The following is a 27741-nucleotide window of genomic DNA, read 5'->3' as shown; positions in this document are numbered from 1 at the left end:
GTTTAAAATTTCATAATATATAAGAGTTGGTACATGAATTTACACGTGTTATTTTCATAATTTGTTGAGATTCGAATTGTAAATCATATTTTGGCAAGATTTTTTTAGTTTCGTCGAAGCGTGAACAAATTATAAGGAATAGGTACTGAAACTATTATAAAAAGGATTGGGAGGCCAAAAATTTAGAGAGAGAGAGGGAGAGAGAGAGAGATGGGCTTCTTTGTGTGGTTGAGAGAGAGGTATTGGGGATAGAGGGATAATGGGGTAGTGAGGAAGTCTCACGTACTATGATAATGGCCTTCACGTTACATTGGGCTGGTTTGTTTTGCAAAAAATGAACTTTGTTAGAAAATATTTTTATAAGAACATATTTTCAAGGAGAGTTTCATTTTCCTTATGTTTGGTTGTATTTTGTAAATAATAAGAAAGTCATTTTTTTATGCTTGTTACAGGAAAACTATAGAACACGTATTTGAGGTAAAGTCTCATGTACAATGTCAAGTCCTGAATTTAAGCACCAAGGACTTGAGCCAGGGCGCCGTGGACTGAGCCCAGTCTTGGAGGACCCGAGTACGCTCTCGAGGGACCGGGGCATGTCCGCCGGGGTACTAGGCACAGCCACTGGGGACCTAAGCACAGGTGCCATTTTGAAAAAGGACTTTTTTCCAAATATTAGTGGATGGAGATGACAATATTGCACTGCCTCATGAAGACCCAGTTCCCTTTGCCCCACCCCGATTGCCCTTGCCCGGCTTGTCGCAAGGAAGAGCATAGCGCGAGAATGGGACTTGTCGGGGCCCATCTGGCATAAGTTATTTTTATTCTATTTTGCTTATTACTTGTTATTGTCGGGGAAATTTGATTGTTTTGATGCATAATGACAATCACTGTCCTTGGTGTATTATTTGCCCCAACTATTGTTACCATCGGGTTTAGAACAAATATACCTCCAGGATATACACCAAAGCCGCAGATAAACGACTTTAGCAATTACTCAATTTCTCTCTTAGAATTTCTCCTTCAACTTATTATCGAAGTTGTGTGTGTGAAAAGAGAAGAATGGAGTGTTACGAAGAAAAAGTTATTTTGAACAATTGTGATGAATAATGTATGATTTGGTGGTATTTATAGATAACCAATCAACACATCTATTATGAAGAGGTACTTTATCTTTACCATCACCCCTTTTCACAATGAATCTTCACCGTTTTTCATGTCAACAATCACTTCTTTTCATAATCAAGAATCACTTTTTTTTCATAATCAAGAGTTATCTTTTTCACAACCAAAAGCCACCTTTTTTCATGATAACATATTATTTCAGCAGTTATTTTATTGTCTCCTAATTGTGCTGCGGTTTTAAATTTTTGCGTAACATTAAATTAATGCCGCCATTTTTTGTGTTTTCACTATTTAAAGCATAAATATTTCTGTAACCGCGTTACTAGGTGATTATTTTTCAAAGCATATAATGATTTGACAAGAAATAATATGAGTTGTTGATTAGTCAAAATTAATGAACAGAAATTTTCAACGTGGGTCATTATTTCTTGCGTAGTTGAACCAACAATCAACATGTAACTCAAGAATACCCTTGAATTTAAGACACAAAATTCAACGTAGCTGAGAGCTTAAAGCTAAAAAGCCTGATAATTAGATTAATAAGTACATAGGGTAAACTGCGGAGCTAGTTTCATTTCAAGTCGAGTGCATGGAATCTCAAACTACTACGAATTTATATAGTAAAAGAACAGTTATATCACATTCTTGGTGTGTATATCGATACATTAAATTTACTTCTTCGTATTGTATATATTCTCGAAAAAGGAAAAATTACCAAAAAAGCCCTAAGCCTATTGCAATTGTGCAAATTCAGTCATAAATCTCTTTTTTTACCAATTGAGTCCTAAACCTTTTGCATTTGTGTCAATTCAGTCCATCCAACCAATTTTGACCGGAAATCACTAGTATGGACGTCGGGCATCCTACATGGCGCGGCCAGTGTTGAAGCGGATAATTTTTTATAATATTTTAATATTTTTTGAATATTTTGATTTTTTTCTTCCCTTCTTTCTCTAACTGGTTGCCGAACCTCAACGATTGGCCTCGTCGTCATTGGGCAAGCCTTGAACTTGCCAGGGGCAGGCGAGGCACGCACTCGTTGGCGCTCACTTTTGGCCAGTCGCTGAGGTCCGGCGATCGGCTAGAGGAAGAAGGCAAAAAAAAAAAAAGAAAGAAAGGGAAAGAATAGAAAAAAAGAAAATGAAAAGAAACATTAAAAAACTAGAAAAATTATTAAAATGTTATTTAAAAATGTTCACGCCAACACCAGCCGCGCCACATACGATAGTCAGTGTCATTGTCAATAATTTATGGCAAAAAAATGGACTAAATTGACACAAATTCAAAAGATTTATGATTTAGAACTGAATTAACACAATTGCAATATAATTAAGACTATTTTGGTAATTTGTCCTCTCGTAAAAAAATTTGCATAAAATGTAGTCGGTGTCCTAAATTAATACACTCGTTAACACGTGAAATTGGTTTTCGATTAAAAAAAAAGGAATATAATTGGATAAAAAAAGGAAAAAGATAAAAAAGGAATATCAACGAAGTGTCTGAGAATCACATGCCACTTGTCTGGGGAGGTTTAGGGCAAAGCAAAGACAAAGACACTGAAACTGAATAGCGCATCCGCCACGGCAGGATTAAAAACGTAAACAAGACGAAAGAAAAAAATTATTCTCCCGATGTCTTAATGTACAGATGCTTTGTGAAATTCGTACCTCGTTGCAATAAAAGTTCATTTTGCCACAACTCCTCTGTAAACGTTCATTATTTTCAAAGCAAGGTGTTTATAAGTACTTGAGTGTTACGATATTTTATGTGAGAGTTGCATTGAAACTTGGAACTATAGCCAGGCCTAAGAATCTTGGCAATAAAGCATAATATTTAGTATGATCGAATGCATAATGTAATAGTTTAAACCCGTGATTAAGTAGGTCATTTTAGTTTACAAACGATAAGAAAAGAATAAAACTTGTTCATGACGGGTATGATGGGGATATTGATCCCATGAAAATGTTCGTTATTTTCAAAGCTAGGTGTTTGTAAGTATTATTTTATGCGAGAATTTACATCAAAACAAATCTTGATTGTTACTTGTATGATGGAGATCTTGATCCCATGGAAATGTTCGTTATTTTCAAAGCCAGGTGTTTATAAGTATTCGAGTCTTATGATATTTTGTGTAAGAGTTACATCAAAACAAATCTTGATTATGACGGGTATGATGGGGATATTAATCCTCAAGGGACCGTAAAAATAGCCCGAATACGGGAAATAATGTTTGAAGATACTAGCACCGATATGCCATGTGATGAGTGTCGCATAAAATATATAATCATTTCATATAGTGTTGGCGTATTTGGAGTGACTATTATTTTCAAGTTTTCGCTTAATTTAGATAACTCAATTTATGTACTTTGATTTTTTAAAACGCAAAACATATGAACTTTCACAATATATAAAAATGTCCGTTCGTAAGTTCCCGTTTGGTATTTTCATAATTTGTTGAGATTGGAATTATATTTCGAATTCTGGCAAGACTTTTTTCGCTTTCGTTGAAGCATGAATAAAAATAGAAACTAAGCATATTATTGGAAGCCACAAATTTAGAGAGAGAGAGAGAGAGAGAGAGAGAGAGAGATATATATGGGCTTCTTTGTGTGGTCGAGAGAGAGGTAGTGGGGATAAGGGATGATGGGGTAGTGAGAAAATCTCATATTATGATGATGACATCCACGTTTGAAAAATAATGAAGTTCTTTGAATAATATTTGTAAAAGAACATATTTAAAAAAAATATTTTTCGTTGTTCGGTTATATTATGCAAATAATATTAATACCAATTGTTTTGTTACGGGTAATTATCAAGTACACATTGGAGAAAAAGTACAACCCCGAGTCATATTTGGGCATCGAAGATTGGGTCAAGGTGTTGGGGACCCAGGCTCGGCCTCTTCGGACCCTAGTACTGCTCAAGGGACCGGGGCATATTTGTCAGGGATCCGGACACGGCCGCTGGGGACCTAGGCACGAGAGATGGGATCTTGGGCCTAGCCTTGAGAGATCTAGGCCCAGCCGCTGAATTTTAGTCGTACTTTGAATACGAATTCCAATATTTAAAAAAAGGAATTTATTTTCCTAAGTTTAAGTATGTGTTTTTCGCTGTTCCATTGACTCATATTCCAAAGTGATACAAATTCGGAAAACAAGTAAAATGTTTTTCAATAGTATATTATTGATGAAACAAACTATCCATTTTTAATGGTGTAAGAATTCATTGACAAATCCCGACTTCGAATTTTTTTCAATAATAGAGATAGATACTGATTTGTGATTTCCACAATGATATGTCAAGTAACTTATTAAGTAGACCATTTATAAATGTTCGATAGATAGTTTGGTATACTAATGTAAACACGAGTAACCAGTAATCGACAATCAACCCGCCACAACAAATGCCCCTATCCGAGCCTCTCTAGATATTAAATTTTATGTTTTATATCATATGCTTTACAAACAAATAAAAAAGTTGAGTTAATATCATGAAAAATCCTAATCTGGTACACATGTAGCAAATTTACCCAAAATTAATATTTTAACCAGCAAAAACTCCGAATTGGTACACTTGTGATAATTTTACCCTCAGTTAGTTTCCTATAAATTTTACAATCAAATTTCTAAATTGGATGACACGTGACAGTTGACGGTATACCAGTTTGGGGTTTTATCTTCCGTTTGTCACATGTGTACCAATTTGTGATTTTTCGTGGTATCAATTCAATTTAACGGACGGTAAATTTGTCACAAATGTATCGATTTTGGGTTTTCGTGGTCAAAAAATTAATTTTGGATAAATTTGTCACAGGTGCACCAGTTTAAGGTTTTTCATGGTATTAACCCTAAAAAGTTTTGGTCATTATAGTATTTCATTTGACAATTGCTTAACAATCATTTTCAAGGATTTGAGTAATTGTACGACATTGAATTCAAAATGAGTTTCATCAATTAAAGTTAAATTCAAGATAAATGTGAACGATATGTTGACAAAACCCGAACACCTTGCCGGGATGGGATGGGGCCTATAAACTTGTCTCGTGCGAGGCGCGGGGGCGGACATGATGCCACCTCAATTATCGCGAGACGGAGTTGGGGATAAAACTTGCCGCCGTCGCGTCGCAGTGCCACTCTTGAGAGAGCATGGGAGCGAAAGGAACTCAAATAAGAGAGCAATGAAAAAGTACACCTAGTAAAACGATATGAAAATTACTTAAATTAAATGAAAAAACAGTTACAATAACCTTTAAGCTATCACATTGATGTGGACATCGAACCCTATTGAGGAGGAGGTGCTAGGGACCCGTTGTTCTATCCGCTAGGCCCGATCACTCGAGCGAGAGCGAAGGAATTCAAACAAGCTGTCGGCATCATGGTTCAAGATATTTGGAATGGAGACAATTTGGATTCGAAACTTGAAGATTCTGAAGCTCCTTGGCGCAACATGATTACTCTTGGTTCAGCGAATTCCGAAGGAGCTTAGAATTGACAAACTCCGAATTGGCTCAAATTTGGATGGACGCTTGGAAACGGGCCGCTGATCAATACTCACTACTTTAGTAGTGATTGATGACGTTTTTTTAGCGATTTGGAGTCGTTTAGATGAACTTTTAGGCCTTTTTTCCATTTTTGGACGAATTTTTAGTAATTAAGGTTATTTTTGTAATTTTAATCCTAGTAGGATTAGGATTAGGGTTAGCACCCTATATAAGGTTGCTTATAGATTTCTAAGAGGAGGCAGAATTTTATATAGAGAAGTTTTCTTCTTGAGTTCTCTTGAGGACTGGATCTTATCAAGGCTCCCTTGTGGCGATCGAATTCAACTTATCGAGCAAGATCGCAAATTCTCTTGTTCGTGGCGTTATAGCGTGAATTGGTTGACACATATTCGTCAACAGGTCGCGTTCATTCCGAGATTACCAATCACAGGTTCGATTGGGGGTCGAGGTCAGCAATTCGTAACTCACAGATCTTTGTAGAACGATCATCTTCCGAACAGATTCATATCATCTGGTATCAGAGCTGGTTCTACAAGGTCTAGTTATCCTACTTTTACTGCTTTTCATTCATCAATCTAGGGTTTATAGAATTAGGGTTTCGTTATTAATCGAATTAGGGTTCTGAATTTGTTCTTGCTGTGATTTCAATTTTGATTTAGGGTTTTTGGTCCTAGTTGTTTTTTTTATATTGTAATTGAGTTCGTAAAAAAAAAGCCAAAAAAAAAATTCGGCAAAAAAAAAGCCCAAAAAAAAATGTTTCGGCCAAAAAAAAAAACTCAAGAGGACAACTCATTTTTTTTTTATCATTGATAGTTGGACCGAATAGAAAAAAAAATTTCGGTAGCAGAAATTGAATCTGAATCCGAATCTAGCAAAAATTTGCTGAATTGCTGAGTTGAGCGATATATTGCTGAATTTGATCTTGCTTTGTGGTTTATCGATTGTTGTGAGGAGCTTGTGAGACTGAATTCAAGTCTGAAAAAAAGAGCTTGCTAGAAGGAAACGAGAGGTAAAAGGCAATAGTGTGTCAGTTTTATTGAGGGAAGAAAAAGCCGAAATTGAGTTAAACACGAGAGGAGTGACAAACACTTTGAGCAGAAAACGTGAGGGAGTGATTAGTGAGATTTCTTTTTATCTCTAACATTTTCTTGCAGGTTTAAAAAAAAATGTCAGGCTCAGGCCAGGGAAGTGTGAATCAAAGGGAGGATCGCACTCATCCAAGGGATGATGCGATTCTAGCAGGCATCCAGCAATTGAGTTTACAAATTGAAGCACTTAGCAAACGAGTTGCAAGATGTGAGACGAGACTTGAAGATGACCGAGAGCCACCACGAGGGAGGCCACAAAATCAGCGAGAGGAGACTAGAGCACAACCTAGATGGCAACGGCAATTTGATGATGCATATGTGTCCGATACAGAAGATGATCGAGATGGCAGGTTTGAGAGGAGAAACGGACACCGAGGATTTAGACGTCGAGAAGATGATGAGCTTGGCAACATCAAGATGAAGATTCCATCTTTTCAAGGAAAGAATGATCCTGATGCGTATCTAGAATGGGAGAAACAGATGGAGATGGTATTTGATTGCCAGCGATATTCGGAGCTCAAAAAGGTAAAAATTGCAGCTGTTGAATTCACTGATTATGCTATAATTTGGTGGGATCAACTTGTGACTAGCAGGAGACGCAATGGTGAAAGATCAATAGAAACGTGGGATGAGATGAAAGCAATGATGAGGAGGCGCTTTATACCTAGTCATTACTACAGAGACTTGTTCCATAAGCTGCAAAATCTCACACAAGGTAAAAGGAGTGTGGAAGAATACCATAAAGAGATGGAGATTGCTATGATCCATGCTAATGTGGTGGAAGACCGTGAGGCCACAATGTCACGATTTTTGTATGGTTTGAGCCGAGATATAGCAAGGGTGGTAGAGCTGCAACACTACGTTGAATTGGAGGAATTAGTTGACAAAGCCATCAAAGTTGAGCGGCAATTGAAGTTGGATCAAAATTACAAGAGTGGTGGAGGTTCAAGCTCGAATTGGAAGTCTAATTGGAAGAGAGACGAGAAGCCGAATTGGAAGGGAAACAATATCAAGACTGAAACTTTGAAGGAGAAGGAGAAGGATGGCAAAGTTGGTTCGAATCCGGCTTCAGGTAAAACTGAAAAATTTAACACTAAAACTTGTGATATTAAATGTTTCAAGTGTTTGGGCAAGGGTCATATGGCAAATCAGTGCCCTAACAGGAGGTGATGATCATGACTGGACATGATGATGTTGAATCAGAAAGTGAGAGGGAGGAAGAGGATGATGACATGCCACCATTGAAGGATTGTAGTGATGTTGAGATGCCAGCAAATGGTGAATTGATGGTGGTTAGGCGTTCTCTTAGTGTTCAAGTCAAAGAGGAGGAGCATCACCAGCAACGCGATAACTTGTTCCATACAAGATGCTTGGTGAATGGTAAGATTTGTAGCTTGATTGTTGATGGAGGCAGTTGTACAAATGTAGCAAGTTGTACCATGGTGGAGAAGTTGGGATTGAAGACTACAAAGCATCCAAGACCATATAGATTGCAGTGGTTGAATGATAGTGGTGAAGTAAAAGTATCGAAGCAAGTCCGAGTTCCATTTGAGATAGGGCGATATAAGGATGAGGTGATGTGTGATGTTATACCTATGCAAGCAGGGCATCTTTTACTTGGTAGGCCATGGCAGTATGATTGAAAGGTACATTATGACGGGTACACTAACCGATATTCATTGGTGATGAATCAGAAGACATACACATTGGTGCCAAAGACACCTACTGAGGTGTATGAAGATCAATTGAAACTACAACGTGAGACTGAGAGAGAGAGAGAGAGAGAGAGAGAGAGAGAGAGAAAAAGTGATAAAACTGAGGGCTTGCGTGGAAACTCTGAGACGCAAGTAAAAGGAGAGGAAGATAAGAGTAGAGTGGTAAAAACCGAGAGAAAAGGAGAGAGAAAAGAAAAGAGAGAAAAGAATTTCTATGCAAAATTAAGTGAAGTGAGGAGAGCTTTGATTCTGGACCGACCGATACTTGTACTTTTGTACAAGGAGGCACTGTTTACTACTAACGAACTTGACCCGAATTTGTCAAGTTCTGTCGTGTCTTTGTTGCAGGAATTTGAAGATGTCTTTCCTGATGAGCTTCCTGGAGGTTTACCACCGATTCGAGGCATAGAGCATCAAATCGATTTGATTCCTGGTGCACCACTGCCTAACCGACCCGCATATCGAAGCAATCTTAAAGAGACAAAGGAACTTCTGCAGCAAGTTAGCGAATTACTAAAGCAAGGATATGTGAGAGAGTCTCTTAGCCCATGTGATGTTCCTGTTTTGTTGGTGCCAAAGAAGGATGGGTCTTGGCGAATGTGTATTGATTGCCGAGCAATCAATAACATAACGATAAAGTATCGACATCCTATTCCTAGGCTAGATGATATGTTGGATGAATTGCATGGAGCTTGCATATTTACTAAAATTGATCTGAAAAGTGGTTATCATCAAATTAGGATGAAAGAGGGGGATGAATGGAAAACTGCATTTAAGACCAAGTACGGGTTATATGAGTGGTTAGTCATGCCATTCGGTTTAACTAATGCACCTAGTACTTTCATGCGACTTATGAATCATGTTCTGCGTGCTTTTATTGGTCGATTTGTAGCTGTCTATTTTGATGATATTCTGATATATAGTCGAAGCATTAATGACCATATTGAGCATGTGCGAGCTGTTTTGCAGGTTTTAAGGGCTGAGCAATTATATGCTAACCTAAAGAAGTGCTGTTTTGTAACTGACAAATTAATATTTCTAAGCTTTGTTGTTGGTACTGATGGAATACAGGTTGATGAAGAAAAGGTGAAAGCAATCCGTGAATAGCCGACACCTAAGACAGTAGGAGAGGTGCGCAGCTTTCATGGTTTAGCCAGTTTCTATCGTAGATTTGTAAAAGATTTCAGCACCATCGCCGCACCTTTAACCGAGGTTATCAAGAAGCACGTGGGTTTCACATGGGGAGAAGAGCAAGAGAGAGCATTCAATCTGTTAAAGGATAAGTTGACTAATGCTCCTTTGTTATCTTTACCGAATTTCAGTACTACTTTTGAGATAGAATGCGATGCTTATGGTACAGGAATTGGAGCTGTGTTGATGCAAGGAAGACGTCCCATAGCATATTTCAGTGAGAAGTTAAGCGGAGCGACATTGAATTATCCAACTTACGATAAGGAGATGTATGCTTTGGTGCGAGCTTTGGAGACTTGGCAACATTACTTGTGGCCAAAGGAGTTTGTGATCTACACCGACCACGAGACCTTAAAGTACTTGAGGGGGCAGCAAAAGTTGAACAAAAGACATGCCAAATGGATGGAGTTCATTGAGACTTTTCCATATGTAATCAAGTACAAAAAAGGTAAGGAAAATGTGGTAGCCGATGCACTTTCTCGAAGGTACGCAATTCTAACTACTCTAGGAGCAAAGTGTCTAGGTTTCGAGCATATCAAAGGTTTATACGCTGACGATGATGATTTTGGAAGAGTATTTGAAGCTTGTGAGCATGCTGCGTTTGAAAAGTTTTATAGGCATGATGGATATCTCTTTCGTGAAAATAAGTTGTGTTTGCCTAGATGCTCTTTGCGCGAGTTGTTAGTGCGAGAGGCACATAGTGGTGGTTTAATGGGGCATTTTGGAATCAATAAGACTTATGAAGTGCTGCATGAACATTTTTTTTTGCCACACACGAAACGAGATGTCACACGAGTTTGCGAGAGATGTATCGCATGTAAGCAGGCTAAGTCTATGATTAAACCACATGGTTTGTATACACCTTTGCTTATCCCGACGCATCCTTGGGTTGATATCTCTATGGATTTTGTGTTAGGATTGCCTAGGTCTAAGCATGGCAAGGATTCTATTTTTGTGGTTGTTGATCGATTTTCAAAGATGGCTCATTTTATACCTTGTCATAAATCTGATTATGCATCGAATGTTGCTGAATTGTTCTTTCGTGAGGTTGTGCGTTTGCATGGCATGCCTAGGTCCATTGTTTCTGATCGAGATACTAAATTTCTAAGCTACTTTTGGAAGACATTGTGGAAGAAGCTAGGTACACAACTTTTATTCTCTACTACTTGTCATCCACAAACTGATGGTCAAACTGAAGTAGTTAATAGGACTTTAGGGACATTGTTGCGTGTTATCATTAAAAAGAATATTAAGTCTTGGGAAGATTGTTTACCGCATGTTGAGTTTGCTTATAATAGGAGCGTGCATTCTGCTACTAAATTCACACCATTTGAGGTTGTCTATGATTTTAATCCCTTAACTCCGTTAGATCTAACCTCTTTGCCTATTGCTAAGCGTGTGGATTTAGATGGTGCTAAGAAAGCTGAATTTGTGAAGACTTTGCATGAGAATACGCGGCTGAATATTGAGCTTAAGACAGAACAGTATGCAAAGCAAGCCAACAAAGGGCGCAAGAAAGTAGTGTTTGAGCCCGGCGATTGGGTTTGGGTTCATATGCGCACAGCGTTTCCCCAAACAGCGGCACTCTAAATTGCTACTCATTTGCGAGGGATGGACCATTTATGGTGTTGGAAACGATCCAACGATAATGCTTACAAGCTTGACCTTCCAGGTGAGTATGGTATTAGTGCTACTTTCAATATTTCTGATTTGACTCTTTTTGATGCAGACGCTGATTTGAGGGCAAATCCTTTGCACGGGGGAGGGAATGATGTGGACATCGAACCCTATCGAGGAGGAGGTGCTAGGGACCCGTTGTTCTATCCGCTAGGCCCGATCACTCGAGCGAGAGCAAAGGAATTCAAACAAGCTGTCGGCATCATGGTTCAAGATATTTGGAATGGAGACAATCTGGATTCGAAACTTGAAGATTCTGAAGCTCCTTGGCGCAACATGATTACTCTTGATCCAGCGAATTCCGAAGGAACTTAGAATTGACAAACTCCGAATTGGCTCAAATTTGGATGGACGCTTGGAAACGGGCCGCTGATCAATACTCACTACTTTAGTAGTGATTGATGATGTTTTTTTAGCGATTTGGAGTCGTTTAGATGAACTTTTAGGCCTTTTTCCATTTTTGGATGAATTTTTAGTAATTAAGGTTATTTTTGTAATTTTAATCCTAGTAGGATTAGGATTAGGGTTAGCACCCTATATAAGGTTGCTTATAGATTTCTAAGAGGAGGCAGAATTTTATATAGAGAAGTTTTCTTCTTGAGTTCTCTTGAGGACTGGATCTTATCAAGGCTCCCTTGTGGCGATCGAATTCAACTTATCGAGCAATATCGCGAATTCTCTTGTTCGTGGCGTTATAACGTGAATTGGTTGACACAGGTTCGTCAACAGGTCGCGTTCATACCGAGATTACCAATCACAGGTTCGATTGGGGGTCGAGGTCAGCAATTCGTAACTCACAGATCTTCGTAGAACAATCATCTTCCGCACATATTCATATCACAAATCCACATTAAAAATAATGGAGAAGATATAATAATTAATTTATACAATGATGCATATCAAATATTTCAATGAATTGATTGCATTCAAACATTCAACTGATAACGAGAGAGAGAGAGTAGTGGGAAAGTTCATAACGGCATCAATATTTTAGTACGAACCAAATTCTTAAACACAAACGGTCACTTTCTTTTAATCTTTATTACATAAAAAGCAAACGAAAAGAGGATTTCGTGTTTAATCAAAAGTCAAACGTCTTTTTTTTTTTCTAACTTAAAGGGTGAAGAGGGGAAATCGACGATAATTATCTCTTCAAGGCATTAACACAAGGGTCTCATATCTCTTGTAGAATGTTCGGCTAGAGCGATCGCCACTCAACAACACCCGTGACATGTGTTTGAAGTCGGCAAGTAATATTCGACCAAGCTACTCGGGGATGTGATTGATTGTTAGCGGTTGGTCCTTGTCTTTCGTTAAGACATGTAAACTATAACAAAATAGGTGAAACCATAATTTAATGAGTTTAGATGGTTTTCATTTAACTTCATGATATCTTATTTTACAAAATCATTTAATTATCTTTTCCAAACCATTTGAATGTTTAAAGCGTTTATCTCTCTTTCTAAAAACATTCGTATATTCTTTCTCCTCACGCATACGAGTGTGCTTTTGGCTTGTAAATTGTTTCTTTGGCCAGGTGCTTTTTCGTTTGGTACGAAGGAATGATTTTGGAAATCAATTTTTGTATATCGTATACCAATAGCTTATAATAGTTGAAGTCGGGAAAATGACAACTTAGTGTCATGGCAATTTGAAGGCGCCTATTTTAGTGTCAAAACTTTTCAAATAATCATTTAAGTGCCACAACTTTTATAAAATGATTACTTAAATAACTTCGGGGACTTAATTTGTGAAAAATCTGACGTGGTTTGCCGGAGTCACTTAAACATATATTTTTATAAATTTTTGCCACTAAATTGATTGTTCATAAAAGCTTTGGTACTAAATTGATCATCTGTAAGTTTTGGCTCTAAAGTTTTTAAAATTAGGAATTTGACAAGCAAAAATCACCAAGCAAATATTCTAGTTTTGCAACTATTTTTCTTGATTTTGTTAGACTCAAAAGCAAAATGACGGAGCAAACATTCTCTCTAAATAATTTTATTTAAAATCACAAAAATCTACTTGTTTTTCTCGAGAAAAAGAAGGAGGAAGTAAGCAAAATTTTGTTCATCTTTCGGAACTTCGCATTTGCTTCTTCTCTAACCTTGCTCTGTCTCGAGATGGCACAAAAGAGCTTGGAACCATGTGAAAATAGACTACACTTCAATCAACTGAGCAAATCAATTCTAGGGTACATTTGGGAACCGATTTAGCCCCAATTTCTCAATTTGCGAAGAATTGTTGCATTTAATGATGTTGTTCAGTGCATAAATTTGCACCACACAATTTCAAAATGCTTTGAACCAAAAATTAAAGAACGATCTTTAGTGCTTAAACCTTACGAATGAAAAATTTAGTGCCAAATAGGGATGGATGGAGAGCAAACATGTTGGGGGGCCAAATATCGTCCGCTAATAGATAATACTTTTTTTTTTTTGCAAATGTACCATAAAGAATGTTGTAAGAAATTTGAAGTTCCTTTTTCTCCATCAGTAAAATGTATCATGCTAGAATTTTTTTCTTTTTTCTCATTTTAAAAGATGGAGTGTTTCTCAAAATAATAGAAACGGAAATTTGACTCGTTTGATTGATTTATGACTAACTTGTTAATCTTTTAAATAGAGCAATAGTTCTTGACTCTTTTCCTTTCATCACTAGTTCTTGACTTCTTAGGATTATTAACAAATTAGAATTCTTTTATAAAAATCTCTCGTAAAATGTCAATAGCATGCAAGCTTTCAATGGATAGTCATCGTTACCAAAATAGAGATAGACCTAACAGAAAGTTCAATCTATGTCAAAGCATTGTTTCTCAAGTTAGGAAATAATTAGTCATCATTCCTCGTATTGTACAATTGATTATTGTAAAATATAGCTCATAAATTTAGAAGGTTTTCTTGGTTAAAAATTCTAACAACACTTCCTTAGACTTTGGAATGTAAAGAAATTGGAAATTTTGGTGGGGCCAAGATTTATTGATGAACATATAAATTTTCTAATTTTTTTTTAAAAACTCTGCTTAAGTGATTTTGACGAGTCACATAAGCTTTTCCATTATTAGAGTTACTTATCTAATTGCTTTTGACACAAAGGGTGCGTTTGCTTGGGGAAAATCTTTATGATAAAGGAAATCTTTCCGAGAAATCATTTGTAGAAAAAATGGATAGTTTTTCTTTGTTTGGTGATATGTGACCGAAAACGTTTTCTAGTATTTGGATCTCATTTGAAAAATGATTTCATTCTGATGACTTTATCTCATGCAATTTTTTTTTTGAATTTCTATATATATTTTCTTTTCTTTTCTTTTCTTTCTTTTTTTCTTTTCTTTTCTTTTTCCTTCTTCCTCCGCTGGTCGCCTCGCCAGGCCTCAACAATGGTCGGCGAGGCCACAAGCGAAGCTCAAGCTCGTTGGGATCTAGCAAGCTTGATGTTGCTAGTCCGGGCCTGTGGTCAGTCATTGGCCGTTGTTGAGTCTCAGAGACTGGTAGAGGGAGAAGGAAAAAAAAAAGAAAGAAAAAAAGAAAAAATAAATAAAAATATTAAAAAATTCAAAAGGAGTAATTCCAAAAAGTGTTTACACTTCTTTAGATTTAGGAGTTCATGATCCTAATTTTATGTATGAATATTTTTGTTGGCCGGAAAATACTTATTTTCGGCTGACTAGTCATTTTCGACTAACCACACGAGTGAAAATCCGAAAAACTAATTACTTTCACTCACCCCCCTTGTTTGCAAAGAGATTAATAAGTCAGGATGATATCAATGATGTGTAGTCTGCTGAGATTGGAGATCGGGTATAGAGATCTTGAAAAGATCAGAGCACCATTACCGAACAAATGCGAAAATCTAGGGTTCTTTCATCTTCCTTGAGATGCACCATAGCCCCCTTTTTCGGACTCCATGTTGTCATTTTGGAGGAAATAAGTAGAATTCAGAATATTTCACAATTCACGTACAAAGATTGTCTTGAGATTTGAATGGTCACAAGATGCATTGAATACATTTAAATGTTTTTTTTCCACAACTATCCCGTGGGGCTAATTTCACTTTATAAAGATTAGATTTGAGACTCGAGTAAAAGTTAATGCTTTTTATTAAGTTCGGATCAGAATTGTCACTCAAGGTAAAGATGGTGTTTTTTTTTTGGAATTAGGCCTAACCCCGTGCATTGATTAGTTCTTCAATAACAAAAAGGGACACGGGTGTCGAATACGGATCCAATATACATCCGACTGATTATCGATATATTCATTTCCAGACATCTTTTCTCGTAGTGGAAACTAATTTTATTTTTTTGGATTCACTCCTCTCTACTATACACATGATGCGCGTACTGTGTTCACAAGGATCGAACCTCGGACCTCGTATTCTCCGGCCCCACCCCCCAATCCCTTTATTAGCAGGGCCGCATTCTTGTCGGCGTAGCTAGGTTAATGAAAGCTTAAAACTAACTTAACTAAAGTATGAAATCATTAAAACAGTCAAATTGAGAAGTTATGAAGTCCCAGAACACACAATACTCATGGGGGTTGAAAGCACTCGCCGCACGTCTAGTGTGAAGAGAAATGGGACTATTTTCGATACGGGAGTTACCCAATGTTGCAAGTAACAATGTGGAGATAACCGAAGCTCAAGACACTCAAGATTGCGGAATTGGCGTGCCGGGCTCTATAAATTCTCAAACGACTCTCTTCTCTCTAAAAAAAAAAAAGGAAACTCTCCTCTAAATAACCAATTACAAAACAAAACAAAAGCTCAAAACTCATATGTTTCGTTCAATTATATGCTGGCCCATTTGGTGAGCCCAAACCAGCCATTTGATGAAATTCCTCTTCTGGGCCAACGGTATCATCCGTGACAGAGTCTGCTGGCGGTGGGTCTCCTTTTCCGCCGCCTGATTTCTCTTCCCCGGTGATCGGCGTTGTTGGCCGGAGAATCATCCGAAGGCAAGCTAAATTTTCTTTCTTGCAAAAATTATAGTGATGAATTCTTATTGTTTCGAATTTTCTTGGTAGCTGCTCTGCTCTGTTTCTCTGTTTGTTCGCCGTCTTCTTCTTTCGTCTAATTTCTGCTTTTTTCTTTAGTTGCTGTATCCCTCAAGAAGCAACCGACCCGATGGAGTCCGTTTGAAGTATAGCCCATTTTCACCGTGGTCGCGTTTGAGCCAAGTGCGACGTGGTCGTTGCTAATGTTGATCGCCTGTGGTTGTGCAGAAGGTTGCATGTTGGCTTCTTCCTCGTCCGTCCTGCGAAGACAGCATTTCTTGGTGAGGTCTGTGTGTCTGGGAGGTACCGGCAATCGCAGGAGGTCGCAGGGCATAAGGCCAATGGCTTTTGATGCTGAGGCTGAGAACATTCTGAGGGCAATTGCTCCACCGCTTGACCCAAGTAAATATAAAGGCCAGGCAGGTTCGTCTGTGGTTTTGGGACTGTGTAATTTTGTTCTCTACAATGATTCTTGATGTTTATATTTCTGTCTGTACAATGGGTTCTTTATGGCCTTGCTTAACCATGATTTAAGCTATGTTCTTGGTGGACAGATTTATAAAAGGAAAACAAATTCGTTCACATGTTAAACTATTTTCGTTCAATTGTATCTGATTTCTTCAATTGGCTGCTTTAGCTATGAGCTTTTAGTCATGGCCATTTAGCTGAAGTGAGGAATTTGAGTAAACTAGTCCTATTATTCTCTTGTTACGTGTTTACCAGGAAAGGTAGCAGTTATTGGTGGATGTCGTGAGTACACTGGCGCTCCATATTTTGCGGCTATTTCCGCCCTGAAAATTGTTAGTGCTCTTGACCAATTTGGTTTAACTTTATAAGTTGTTTAGTCCTGTTTTCATCAGTTATGATGTCCCAACGAGTAATGTGCTAAAGAATACCAAATTTTGCTTCTTTCTTGGCTCATATTTGCTGGGGGTGGTGTAACTTTCTTGATTTTGCAGGGTGCAGATTTATCACATATTTTCTGCACAAAAGATGCTGCCACGGTTATAAAAAGCTACAGCCCTGAATTGATTGTGCACCCTATTTTAGAAGAATCTTATAACATAAGGTGAAAAAATTGCTGACTTCTGTTTTGACGATCTAAATTCTATGTTTGAGCAGATTTTTACCTGTTAAGGAATTCTTTCAGGGATGAGGAGAAAGAACAAATCTCGGGCAAGGTTCTTGCAGAGATTGATAAATGGCTGGAAAGGTTTGATTGTCTTGTAGTTGGTCCAGGTCTTGGGAGAGACCCATTCCTGCTGGTATGCTTCTTTGGCCCTATCAATCTCAGTTTGTTTACTTAATTAATCTGTCTTTAGTTACCATGTCTATGCTTCTTTTTATTTTTAATAGCTTTTATTGTACCTCAGCAGCACATCTGGTTGGTCATTTGTTTCTCAAGAATTCATAAGAGTCTGACCTTTTCTCTTCTGTTTACTGAGATACTTAATTTGTCTTTCATTGTTTTATATCCTGTCACTCTTTGGTTACCAAACTTTCATTGAAAATTAAGAGAAACTGTGCATTATGCAGTTTTATAGTTTCCTATGAGAGCATTTTCTATAGGTATATGCATTACCAAAGTGTAGCACTGAGACAACTGACATGTGTTTCTGAGTGACTGGAGTGCAAGCTACAGATAACTGCAGTACAGCCAGAGATCTTATCTAAGATCTTTTAGAACTGTTAGGCATCAACACAGTACAAATTAACTGTACATAGATGATTACTCTTCAGTGAATTATGGCATTTAAAAGCGATAGACTGGATTAAAATAAACACACCTTGGAGAAAAATGTTGTTTTCACTGCTTTGAGGAAGTTCAGCCAAATAGAGAAGTGATCTGTGAATTCTCTATAACAATGTCTATTAGGGCATAAAAGGATATATGCAACTGTTGCCACACTTGTTGAAAGCACAGATGTCAATGCTGTTTCTGTTTTGTTACGACTGGAGGTGGAAACACTGGAAGCAGACCTTCCTTTTTTCATCAGTGCTGTCCTTGTTTTCTTGCTTAGACTGGACGTCCTGTTAAAGCTCTTCCTGAAGCATTCCATGTTTTTATGCATGTCCAGGGATGTGTGGGTCAGATCATGAGTCATGCAAGACAGCGCAATGTTCCGATTGTCGTAGATGGGGTAATGAGCTATTGCTATGTATCATCAACTTTTGGAATCGCTCTTCATGGATCTATTTCTGCTATCTAATTTCTTAAGATGGCCTTTGACCTTCTGAGCTGATTCTATGCTGTTATGACAGGATGGGCTCTTTCTTATTACAGACAACCCTGATCTTGTTATTGGTTACCACCTAGCTGTCTTAACTCCGAATATCAATGAATATAAGCGCCTGGTCAAAAAAGTACTCAATTGTGAAGTAAAGGATCAAGATGCTCATCAGGAATTGCAATTGCTTGCTAAACGGTAAGCTTTTCTGCAGAGTTTGTCTGCTTTTATTGGAGGTTTCTGGGAGCTTAGCTAATGTCTTAGTATGTAATGTTCATTATATTCCAATTTTGTGGTGTTACATGCTTAGACATATTCATATTCATTGTTTGTTGGCAATGCATTCACCTAAGTATCAGAGTGGCTAAAAAATTGATGTAGATATATATCTGTTGGTCTCGTCCAAAATTGCGTAAAATTCCCCTTACACAACAACCTTTGTTCATTCTACCCATTTCGACCTTTTCAAGGAAAGTCTTTTGAAATTTTGAAAACAAAATTTTATGTAGGCACATTTTAGTTGTGAGGAAATTAACTAATATATGTAGTAATCTCTTTATATATGACGCAGTGATACTGACATGTTGTGGTTGTTCTGCTGGGTTTGTGCCATTCACTGTAGATCGTGGAAATTTCAAATATTTTGATGATTGTATTTCAAAATTTGCTTATGTTCTGAAAAATGAACTAATATTAGTGTTTATTCTTTCAGGATAGGCGGTGTTACTATCATGCGAAAGGGGAATTCTGATCTGATAAGTGATGGTGACATAGGTATAGGATGAACCATATGCCATAATCCTTCTTGGTGTAATATTTTGCAGTCTTTTGGATGCATTATAGATCCTCCGTTAATAGTGCTTTCAATGCAGTAAGAAATGCTAGATTGTTTATTCATTGGGTATGCTCTCTCTGGACCCTAGGTGCAACATATCTATGCCTTGAATTGATTAAAGCCATCCAAAATTTCCGAAATTTTTTTGATATGATCTAGCCCTTTTCTGGAACTCAACAAATAAAGGGTGCTTTTGGTAGCCTGGTATCTAGAACTTGTTCATGCATTCCTGGAATAACAAGGAATCCTGTTTTCTCACTTGAAATTGGGTATCTGTATCCCTCCCTTTCCTGCTAGGATCGGAAATCCTGTACTTTACATGCCATAAGTTCTTAACGACTGGTGTATCCTTGCTAATATGCTGCATATCGTGAAAGCAGATAAGCTAGCTACAAGTCGTACCTTTTTCTTCCCCTCTTTTTGTAGGAAGTGCAAGTTGTTGATGTGCTCGACTAAATGATATATGATTGTTTTAGAGGATTTAAAATTTGAATGTACCTTGCCTAGTTTGATCTGCCGTTACACCTGAAACCTTTAACTTAAAGAATTGAAAACATATCATTATTGTTGTGAAAGCTTCGAAATTGAGTGTGATCTTATCACCTAGAGCTTCTAATCTCAATTACAAAATGAAGTGTACATCTCAAGTTATGGAAATTTTAAAATTCTAAGCAGTAAGCAGTAACTTTTGTTTCTTCTCTAGCATGTATTTTAATTTTGTTTGGCCAAGGTTTATGATATCCCTTGTTGGTCTTTGCAGTTAAATCAGTGAGCCAGTATGGTTCACCTCGACGCTGTGGTGGCCAGGGTGATATACTCTCTGGAAGGTGCACAATCTCTCACTTCAGTAACTTCTTATTTGAAGAATACACTGTGGTCCCAAGTTATTTCTGTTACCTCGTCCACATCATGTTCCCTTATCTATAGATACAATATCAACTATTCATTGGGATTCAACTTTTTCCGCCAAGAGTGAGGACTAAATACTTATTGTGGATCGATGATTTCCAAATACTTGTAATGTTGTCAGTGTTGCAGTATTCGTATCTTGGGCTCGTCAACATAGTTCAGCCGCCGGAGTAGATTCAACCAGGTATTTAGCAGTCTTACTTGCAGATTTCATTTCCGATAATCGAAATCTCATTCTAAATATTCTCTTTGAATACTGGTCTCTTGTAGCCAAATGAATCCAACTGTGATGGGGTGCATGGCGGGATCTGTTTTGTTGAGGAAGGCCGCATCACTCGCTTTCGCAAGCAAGAGAAGGTCCACTCTTACCAGCGATATCATTGAGCTATTGGGAAGAAGGTAGGGATTGACTCCTCGATTTGAGCTTTTAACTGCAGCAAAATAAACAGAGTTTTTAAACGGAAACTTCCATTCTCGCAGTTTGGAGGAAATTTCACCAGCATGTTGATTGCGACAATAACGGAGTTGCAGTGGTGATGGCCTTCTCAAATATGTCTCGCTGCGCCTCTTGGTGCCTCTGCTCTTACAAGTACAGTTTTTTGTGTGTGCCCTTTCTTTTCCTGTTCATTTTCCTAGAGTACTCCAATCTTCTTGCGGTGTATCTACATTTTCAAATGATCCCTTTTTGGGTAGAATAATGTCTATATGAGTTCCGTGTTTGTGCACTATTTGGCTGGAGAACCATCTTGCTTCTTAAAACCACTGAATGCCTCAGTTTAAGCGGATAATTTGATTGCCTTTCCACTGCTACTTGTTATTGTTGACACTAGTATTGCCTTTTATTGCGCGCGTTGGATAATCCTTCACTCCCATCATCCAAGGGTCACCATTTTGTTAGCACATTTTTGTTTTTGGCTGTTTACAGTATTATTTTGCGAAAATGGCACAAATGGTCATTGAACTTCGTCCCAATGTGTAATGTGGTTCCTGAATTTTTAATTTGTTCAATGTAGTTCCAGAAGTTTAGCCCAATGTGCAATATAGTCCCTCAACTTTTAATTTGTTCAATGTAGTCCTTGAACTTTTGGTATATGTTCAATTTAGTCCCTAGATTATATGAAAATGTTCAATATTTTCCAAAGCGCACATTGAACAAATTAAAAGTTTGGGAATCACATTGCATATCAGGCCAAAGTTCAGAGATCATTTGTGTCATCATCCCTATCATTTTTTATGTTCAGGTAAAAAATTATCTGATCCAAATTGATCCATTTAACCCGTTTTGACTCATTTCTATACAATACAAATTTAGCGATTCGTACCCGATCCGACTCGTGTTATTGATACAAATCAAATTTAGGAAAACTCATACACAAATTAAGGTGGGAGCATGAGATTGAGTGGGTTTAACACCCATATTATTTTGGACTTTACCATTCTAAACTTATTTATGATCTATTTACTGTATATAACTAACCCATATAATAACTCAGCCTATCAAATATGGGTTAAGAAATGAGTTTATGATCAATTTTGACATTTCTATAGATCACCGAGCATAATACACTCCATACAAATTTAGCTTCACTCGTTAAATGGTTGAGAATCTTGAAATGTAGAAAAAGACATGCTGGGGAAACAAATGTAAATTCTTGTAATGTTGAGGATGTTAAGAAAAAGAAAAGGGACAGTAAGTTTTCATAATACACTCCATACAAATTTGACACCCAATTTGCCACTCAAGTGACAGTCAATTTTCGATCATTTGAGATTTATCGTTTCATTGCCATTGAAGAACTCGATTTCACCTCTGAATTCGTCACTATTTATCCTGCTCCCCCACGTAGACCTCGGCAACTACACTTAGTCTTAGGGTGCGTTTGTTTCATGAAAAATTTAAGATTTGAAAAATATTTTTCAAAAAATGATTGGTTATATCGCTTACAAAAATGAATAAATAAAAATTAATTTTCATCATCCACGGAAATAGTTAGGTATAACTTGATGTTGATAATGAAAATGATTTCGATTCATTAATTTTTTTAAGCGATATAATTAATCATTTTTCAGAAAATATTTTTCAAATCTCGAGTATTCTGTGAAATAAAAGCATGCATCTTCTCGCATCCATCTTGATCTCATTGTGGTGGTCTATCATAGTGTCTCTCTCTGTTTCTGGTTGGCAATGAGTACACTTACTAGGACAAGACGGGGAATGGATAAGATGGAACTAGGATTTCAATACCATTCAGAGAAGCTTATGAAAAGTGAATGCACCACGAGTTTGGTAGAGCAGAAGAAGCCTCTTATTGTTGCAGCAATCCATGCAGCACATAGTGAAGAAAAAGAGGGCATGGACTCCCCAGAACATCAGCTATATTTTAGACATCTTTTGTAAACCTTCTCACTGAGCCTCTACTCTAATGCCGAAGAAGTAATGGCTAAGAAAGAACATGCTCGTACCCCGAATTGTTATGGATAAGATAGTGAACCTGCAAAAGTGAAAAGTAGAAATAGAGGAACAAGCAAGCAATCAAGCAATACGGCAGACCAACCAGAAAACGACAGTAGAATCTCACTTCAATACAATACAGGTGAGAGAGGACCCGGGCATGGATCGACTGCAATTGAGCAAATTGTGCATCAAGCAAAGAGAGACAGGGACTGAGCTCAGCCTCGCTCGATCGAAGCAATCAAAGCATGAGCTAGAGAGAGATTGAAGGCGTGAATGAATTGAATCGTGCGATTGGCTTCAGTTGATGGAGGAAATAGGATAAACGGTCGGTACAAACCAAACAAAAGGTACAAAATCTCATCAACTTTGTCTACCCAAATGAAACATTGACATAAAATTCTTTGCTACATTGATTGACCACACAGTTTCAAAAATTGCATGACTCGTTCTTTGATCTCTCCATTGAATTGTCATATAGGAAAAACAAGTCTGTCCACGAAAATCCAATCAATTGCAAGTCTCGACTCTTCACCAAAAAACCAAAAACCAAGACATCCTTTTGTATCCCTCTGAGTAAAAGGACTACAGTAACACTAAAACACACTATTAGTGGCTCAGAGGCATTATCTGTAATCCTCGGGCAGGTGATATCCTGTCATGACTATCTTGTCTGCAAACATCTTGCCGGTCTTGGGCATGACATGCCAATGCAAAGTCAAGTTGAATTCTTTGCCCCGTAAATTGCTTCCCTGAAAGTGGAGGAAAGGAAACCATTATCACGGGGAAGACATTGCATGACTTAGAAATAAAACATCTTTTCATTTCTTTCTTTTCATCCACAAACAAGCAAGCTCCTAAAACATTAAAATTTTTTCAATAATTAAGGTCTTAAAAGTATATAGATGATCAAGATGCAGATCAGTATCTTGCAGTTACTTCCTCCACACGTGTCTGCGACACATAATAATAACAAGCTTCAAACATAAGTTTCAAATAGCACTCTTTAGGAAATTATGCGCAATGATGAGAACCCAGAAGCCCTATTTCTGTATTGGCCATGGCCATTAACAGGGAAGAAAAGGCAAAGCAGAGAAGAGTAACGATTCACCTGATCAGTAAGTCGGTACTTGTTGGTTGTGTGAATAGAGAACTTCGCATGTTCTTTAGATGGTATGATTGCGTCCCAAAGTGAGATCTGTTAAGCAGTAAAAGCAGCAACTTTTACTCTGATTTCTCAAAGACGCAAGTTCAGTGAAGCCAAACGTCAATAAATCATCTAGATTACACAGTATTTTCAACCTAACAAGCATCATATGTGATGAAGATTATCTTTCTTAAGCTACAAAAGTCTTGCATTGCAGGTTAAGATGAGTAATGGAGAGCGATCCATGGGAAAGTTGGATTTCTTGACAGAAAGAGGCATCATGATCTCCTAACATGTTTCAGTGGCAGATTGCAGAACCGTTGACGCTATGACACCCAAACAGCCGGTACACTCGGCTTATTTAATAGCTGTCGCAAGCACAAAACCACAAAAAAAAGCATCCATTTGATACAGACTGACAACAATTTCCTAAGATTTAACCCATCGAGTCCTGCAATCAAGATCGCTATCATGTTTGACTGTCGAAATAACTTCCTCTAGATCTCCTTTTCAAACTAGTTTAGAATGATGAACAACATATGAGGTCGGGAAGGAGACTGACGTAAGCATGACCAGTACTTCGAAATATCAAGACTAGTCTAGTCAAGCCGAACTTCAACTTTTAATATATTGTTTCATCCTACATCTGCAGAGTACCACCAAATTGCCCACAAAAATAAAAAAAACTCAAATTACAATACCCATTATGAAGTGGTAATGTACTCTATCTCCTATTGGCCACTATGATATCAGATGATGCAAAAGTCTATGACAACCAGTTGCCTTTAAGCGGATGAAAAGAGAACTGCAAAATCACCACCAGACACTGATAACGTGGCAGGAAAAACATGTCTAGTAGAAGCATTTTAAAATCCAAGTCTTGCGAATTCATCCCATGAAAGAGGCATGAGAGCCAAGATCTGTATTTTTCCACCATAAAGAATACAATGTGCAGTACGAGTGCCAACATAAAGAATACAACATGTGGACATCTAGAAAAAGACTGAACATATAATATCACACCAACCTGATTTAGAGAATTTTGAGTTGTTTCATACTCAGCTGCTAGGAAGACAAATACCTGCAATTTTTTCCATGAACAATTAAACAATAGTAAATAATGACTTAATGACCTAGAATAAGAGAGTCTCAGTTTTCCATTTCTTGGCCCAACTAGATGGAACGAGCAATCATCAAGTATCTAACTGACAAATAATTTGAGAACCAACAGAGCAAGGTTGTCAGGATTGGGATCCTAGGGAGGATCATTGGGAGGTCGTTAAGGATTGGATCGTAAATTCGGATCAAGGATTGTAACATCCCACATATTATCAAATTATTCCCTACATATTGAAATTTCAACTTTGATTTGCTCAAATATATGCATATTAACAATTTAGGAAGAGGTAAGAGGCTATATACTTGCATTCCCAGTATTAAACTCCAACTCATTTTTCTCCTTGATAAGTAAAATGAAAATTTCCTTGATGTACCAAAGCAAATCAACCCATTTACAAAGTGAAGTTTATAGCACAAAAAGGAGCCAATTTCCAAAGAGGGGTGAACCCAACTCAGTAAGAAAGGATGACCCAAAAAAAAATACAAGATATTGAATTAGTCGAATTCCTAACCCATTCCATATAATGCTCCTCATATAAAGCATCAAAATGTAAAAGAAAGTACACGAGCAGTTTAATGTTGTAATGATGCCTATTCCACAGCAAAGACGTAACAACCAGAAGCTAACTCACACATTAACATTGTTGCACCACAAAAAGATAAAAATGAACACTCAACTGCATTGCAGTTTCAAAACACGAAAGGTCAAATCCTGAAAGTTGTCAAAGGATCCCGCAGTAGTCTACTCTAAAAGGAGGTCAAAATATTTCCTCTTTTCGCAAAAACACACTGTCATCTGCACAAACATAAAGCGAGTGAAGGCTTCAGCTGCTTAACCTGTTTTGTGTTCCACGTAAATGCCGACTGCAAGTCAGCCGAGATGTTCAATGTCAAGCTAACCTGCAGGATCCAAAAGAAAGGTACCCACTCAAAAAGAGAGATCTAAGAAAACTACAGACATAACAATTGAGCAGATTCAAACAAAATACGTTTTCTGATTGTGCATTATAAAAAACTGCATTGCATTATACAGGACGAAGTCAGGACCAACTATAGCTTTAAGAAGCAGAACATACACTCGCACGTCGAAATTCCAATAAGCAACACAAACAGGCGTTGAAAATCGTCTTTCATTTCATTCTATGTGATTGGAGAGGAACCAACAATTACAAAATCCAAGACAAAATTCACACTCTTAGGGTTTGGTAAATCGGCCAAAACCATCCACAACAACACCGAAAATTGATACCCCGAATTCCAACAAGACAAACCCAAGAACACAGATCAACCAAGAGGTCGAAAAACGGGCGAAAGGTAGAAAATTTACCTCATCGTTCCCATTACGTTGTTTCTGAAACCAATTGACATTGAGCACCTAATCAGAGCAAGAAACCCATCATACTCAACTGCCCAATTTCGAAACTCAAGCAAAGGAACACGAAAACCAGGGCGAGTGCGCGTTAGGCGACGGTACCTCAACACGGGCCGAGGGAGAGGGAAGGTTGAAATTGTCGGAGAAAGAAGCCATGGCGCACATCAGTGCCAAGATGGTGACTCCCAGAGTCAACAGAGCGTTCGCTCTGTACCCAAATGTGTGCATCCTCTCTCTCTCTCTCTCTCTCTCTCTCTCTCTCGCGATCTGTCGCAGTCTCGATCGAAAGATTTCGAGCAAAGCTCGGGTTTTTACTCCGAGGAGCAACGTGCGAGGGCAATGGAAAGGCGTTTACATAGGGCGAATCGAGAGGATCAGAATGTAAAAATGCTGAAAAGATGTCCAAACGGCAAGTTGACCAAAGAGACCTCCGTTTCCCGTCCTGTGGGCGGCTCCAACCGAGCAGTCTTGTTTGTTTGATTTTTTCTTTGTTTTGGATTGCAAAAGGGTGAACATTTTTTCACCCCTGTATAACTAAATGGGATAATTATACAAATGATTATTGAACTTTGACATAGTATGCAATGTCATTCCTGAACTTTTAATTTGTTCAATAGGGTCATTGAATTTTAATCCAATGTGTAATGTCGTCACTAATCTTTTAATTTGTTTAATATAGTCCATGAACTTTTGGTAAATATTTAATTTAATTATTGGATTATTAAATAATCCAGAGACTAAATTGAACATGTGCCAAAATTTCAGTGACCATATCGAACAACTTGAAAGTTTAGGGACGGTATTGCACATTGGCTAAAGTTTATGAATTACATTGAATAAACTAAAAGTTTATGGACGATATTGTGCATTAGATTAAAGTTCAAGGACCATTTTGTGTCATTTTCCCTAACAAATCTACCCAATTTTCATCAAAAAGACAAAATTGCCATCAATAATTCAATTGCAATTTAAGTGGTAGCCCCAAAGTTATTAACTTTCCTTTTCTCAATTTTTCTATTACAATGTAGGATCTAGTTACCATAATTAAGAATTTCACGTGTTTAGTTTTTCTTTATTGGGCCTAATACCTTAAAAAACCTCTAACTTTAACTTTTGTCCCAATTTTACCTTTTGTCTTATAAAAAACCTTCAACTTTAGGTCAAGTCCCAATTCTACCATAAACTTTTTTTTGTCCTATGAAAAACCCCTAACTTTACGTCTTGTCCCAATTTTACCCTAAAATTTTTAGAGTCTCATAAAAAATCACAAACTTTTACTTGAGCCACAAATCTGCCCCTATTAACCCTCCATCCAAAATTTCTCGTTGATAACCGAGAGATGGAAAACTCCCAAGTACGAGCTATATAAACATCCTGAGCGTGAGCTCTCCGACTAT

General features: G+C 37.6%; 2 protein-coding genes and 1 pseudogene across 3 annotated transcripts; 2 read left to right on the top strand and 1 right to left on the bottom strand.

Annotated features, from left to right (window-relative positions):
* Positions 1-494: 494 nt before the first annotated feature.
* On the top strand, positions 495-12496 carry LOC130135846 (uncharacterized; annotated as a pseudogene).
* A 3606-nt stretch (positions 12497-16102) lies between these two features.
* LOC115667158 (ATP-dependent (S)-NAD(P)H-hydrate dehydratase-like) lies at positions 16103-20982 on the top strand. 2 transcript variants are annotated; one of them, XM_056305601.1, is made up of 13 exons: positions 16134-16243; positions 16382-16428; positions 16511-16705; positions 17006-17082; positions 17242-17351; positions 17433-17547; positions 18361-18423; positions 18545-18708; positions 19223-19284; positions 20106-20172; positions 20376-20438; positions 20525-20653; positions 20735-20982. In XM_056305601.1, exons 3-13 carry the CDS (start codon positions 16519-16521, stop codon positions 20760-20762), a joined length of 1065 nt encoding a protein of 354 aa, XP_056161576.1. In that variant the 5' UTR covers positions 16134-16243; positions 16382-16428; positions 16511-16518; the 3' UTR covers positions 20763-20982. The 2 variants fall into 2 exon arrangements, with proteins under 2 accessions (XP_056161577.1, XP_056161576.1); XM_056305602.1 differs by lacking the exon at positions 16382-16428 and having other exon boundaries at positions 16103-16243.
* A 2113-nt stretch (positions 20983-23095) lies between these two features.
* Positions 23096-26685, bottom strand: LOC115692945 (signal peptidase complex subunit 3B-like). Its single transcript, XM_030619927.2, has 6 exons — positions 26447-26685; positions 26300-26347; positions 25810-25872; positions 24881-24934; positions 23818-23904; positions 23096-23458 (listed from the first exon to the last, which is right to left on the bottom strand). The coding sequence occupies exons 1-6, from the start codon at positions 26570-26572 to the stop codon at positions 23333-23335; spliced, it is 504 nt and encodes a 167-aa protein (XP_030475787.1). The 5' UTR covers positions 26573-26685; the 3' UTR covers positions 23096-23332.
* Between the last annotated feature and the right edge of the window lie 1056 nt (positions 26686-27741).

This window comes from Syzygium oleosum, unplaced genomic scaffold (genome assembly GCF_021117445.2).
Source record: "Syzygium oleosum isolate NSW1041296 unplaced genomic scaffold, Sole_v2.1 Sole_v2.38, whole genome shotgun sequence".
Taxonomy (NCBI): Eukaryota; Viridiplantae; Streptophyta; class Magnoliopsida; order Myrtales; family Myrtaceae; genus Syzygium; species Syzygium oleosum.
Note: the sequence above shows the minus strand (reverse complement) of the source record. Positions and strands in the feature narration are given on the sequence as shown.

Excerpts from the sequence above, each read along its gene's own strand:
- LOC115692945 (XM_030619927.2), bottom strand. The coding sequence starts at position 26,572 with ATGCACACATTTGGGTACAGAGCGAACGCTCTGTTGACTCTGGGAGTC. Across the intron at positions 24,935-25,809 it reads TTACGTGGAACACAAAACAG|GTATTTGTCTTCCTAGCAGC; the intron begins GTTAAGCAGCTG and ends AAAAAATTGCAG. Across the intron at positions 23,459-23,817 it reads AGTACCGACTTACTGATCAG|GGAAGCAATTTACGGGGCAA; the intron begins GTGAATCGTTAC and ends CTCCACTTTCAG.
- LOC115667158 (XM_056305602.1), top strand. The coding sequence starts at position 16,519 with ATGTTGGCTTCTTCCTCGTCCGTCCTGCGAAGACAGCATTTCTTGGTG. Across the intron at positions 17,083-17,241 it reads CTATTTCCGCCCTGAAAATT|GGTGCAGATTTATCACATAT; the intron begins GTTAGTGCTCTT and ends TTGATTTTGCAG. Across the intron at positions 20,654-20,734 it reads ATTGAGCTATTGGGAAGAAG|TTTGGAGGAAATTTCACCAG; the intron begins GTAGGGATTGAC and ends CCATTCTCGCAG.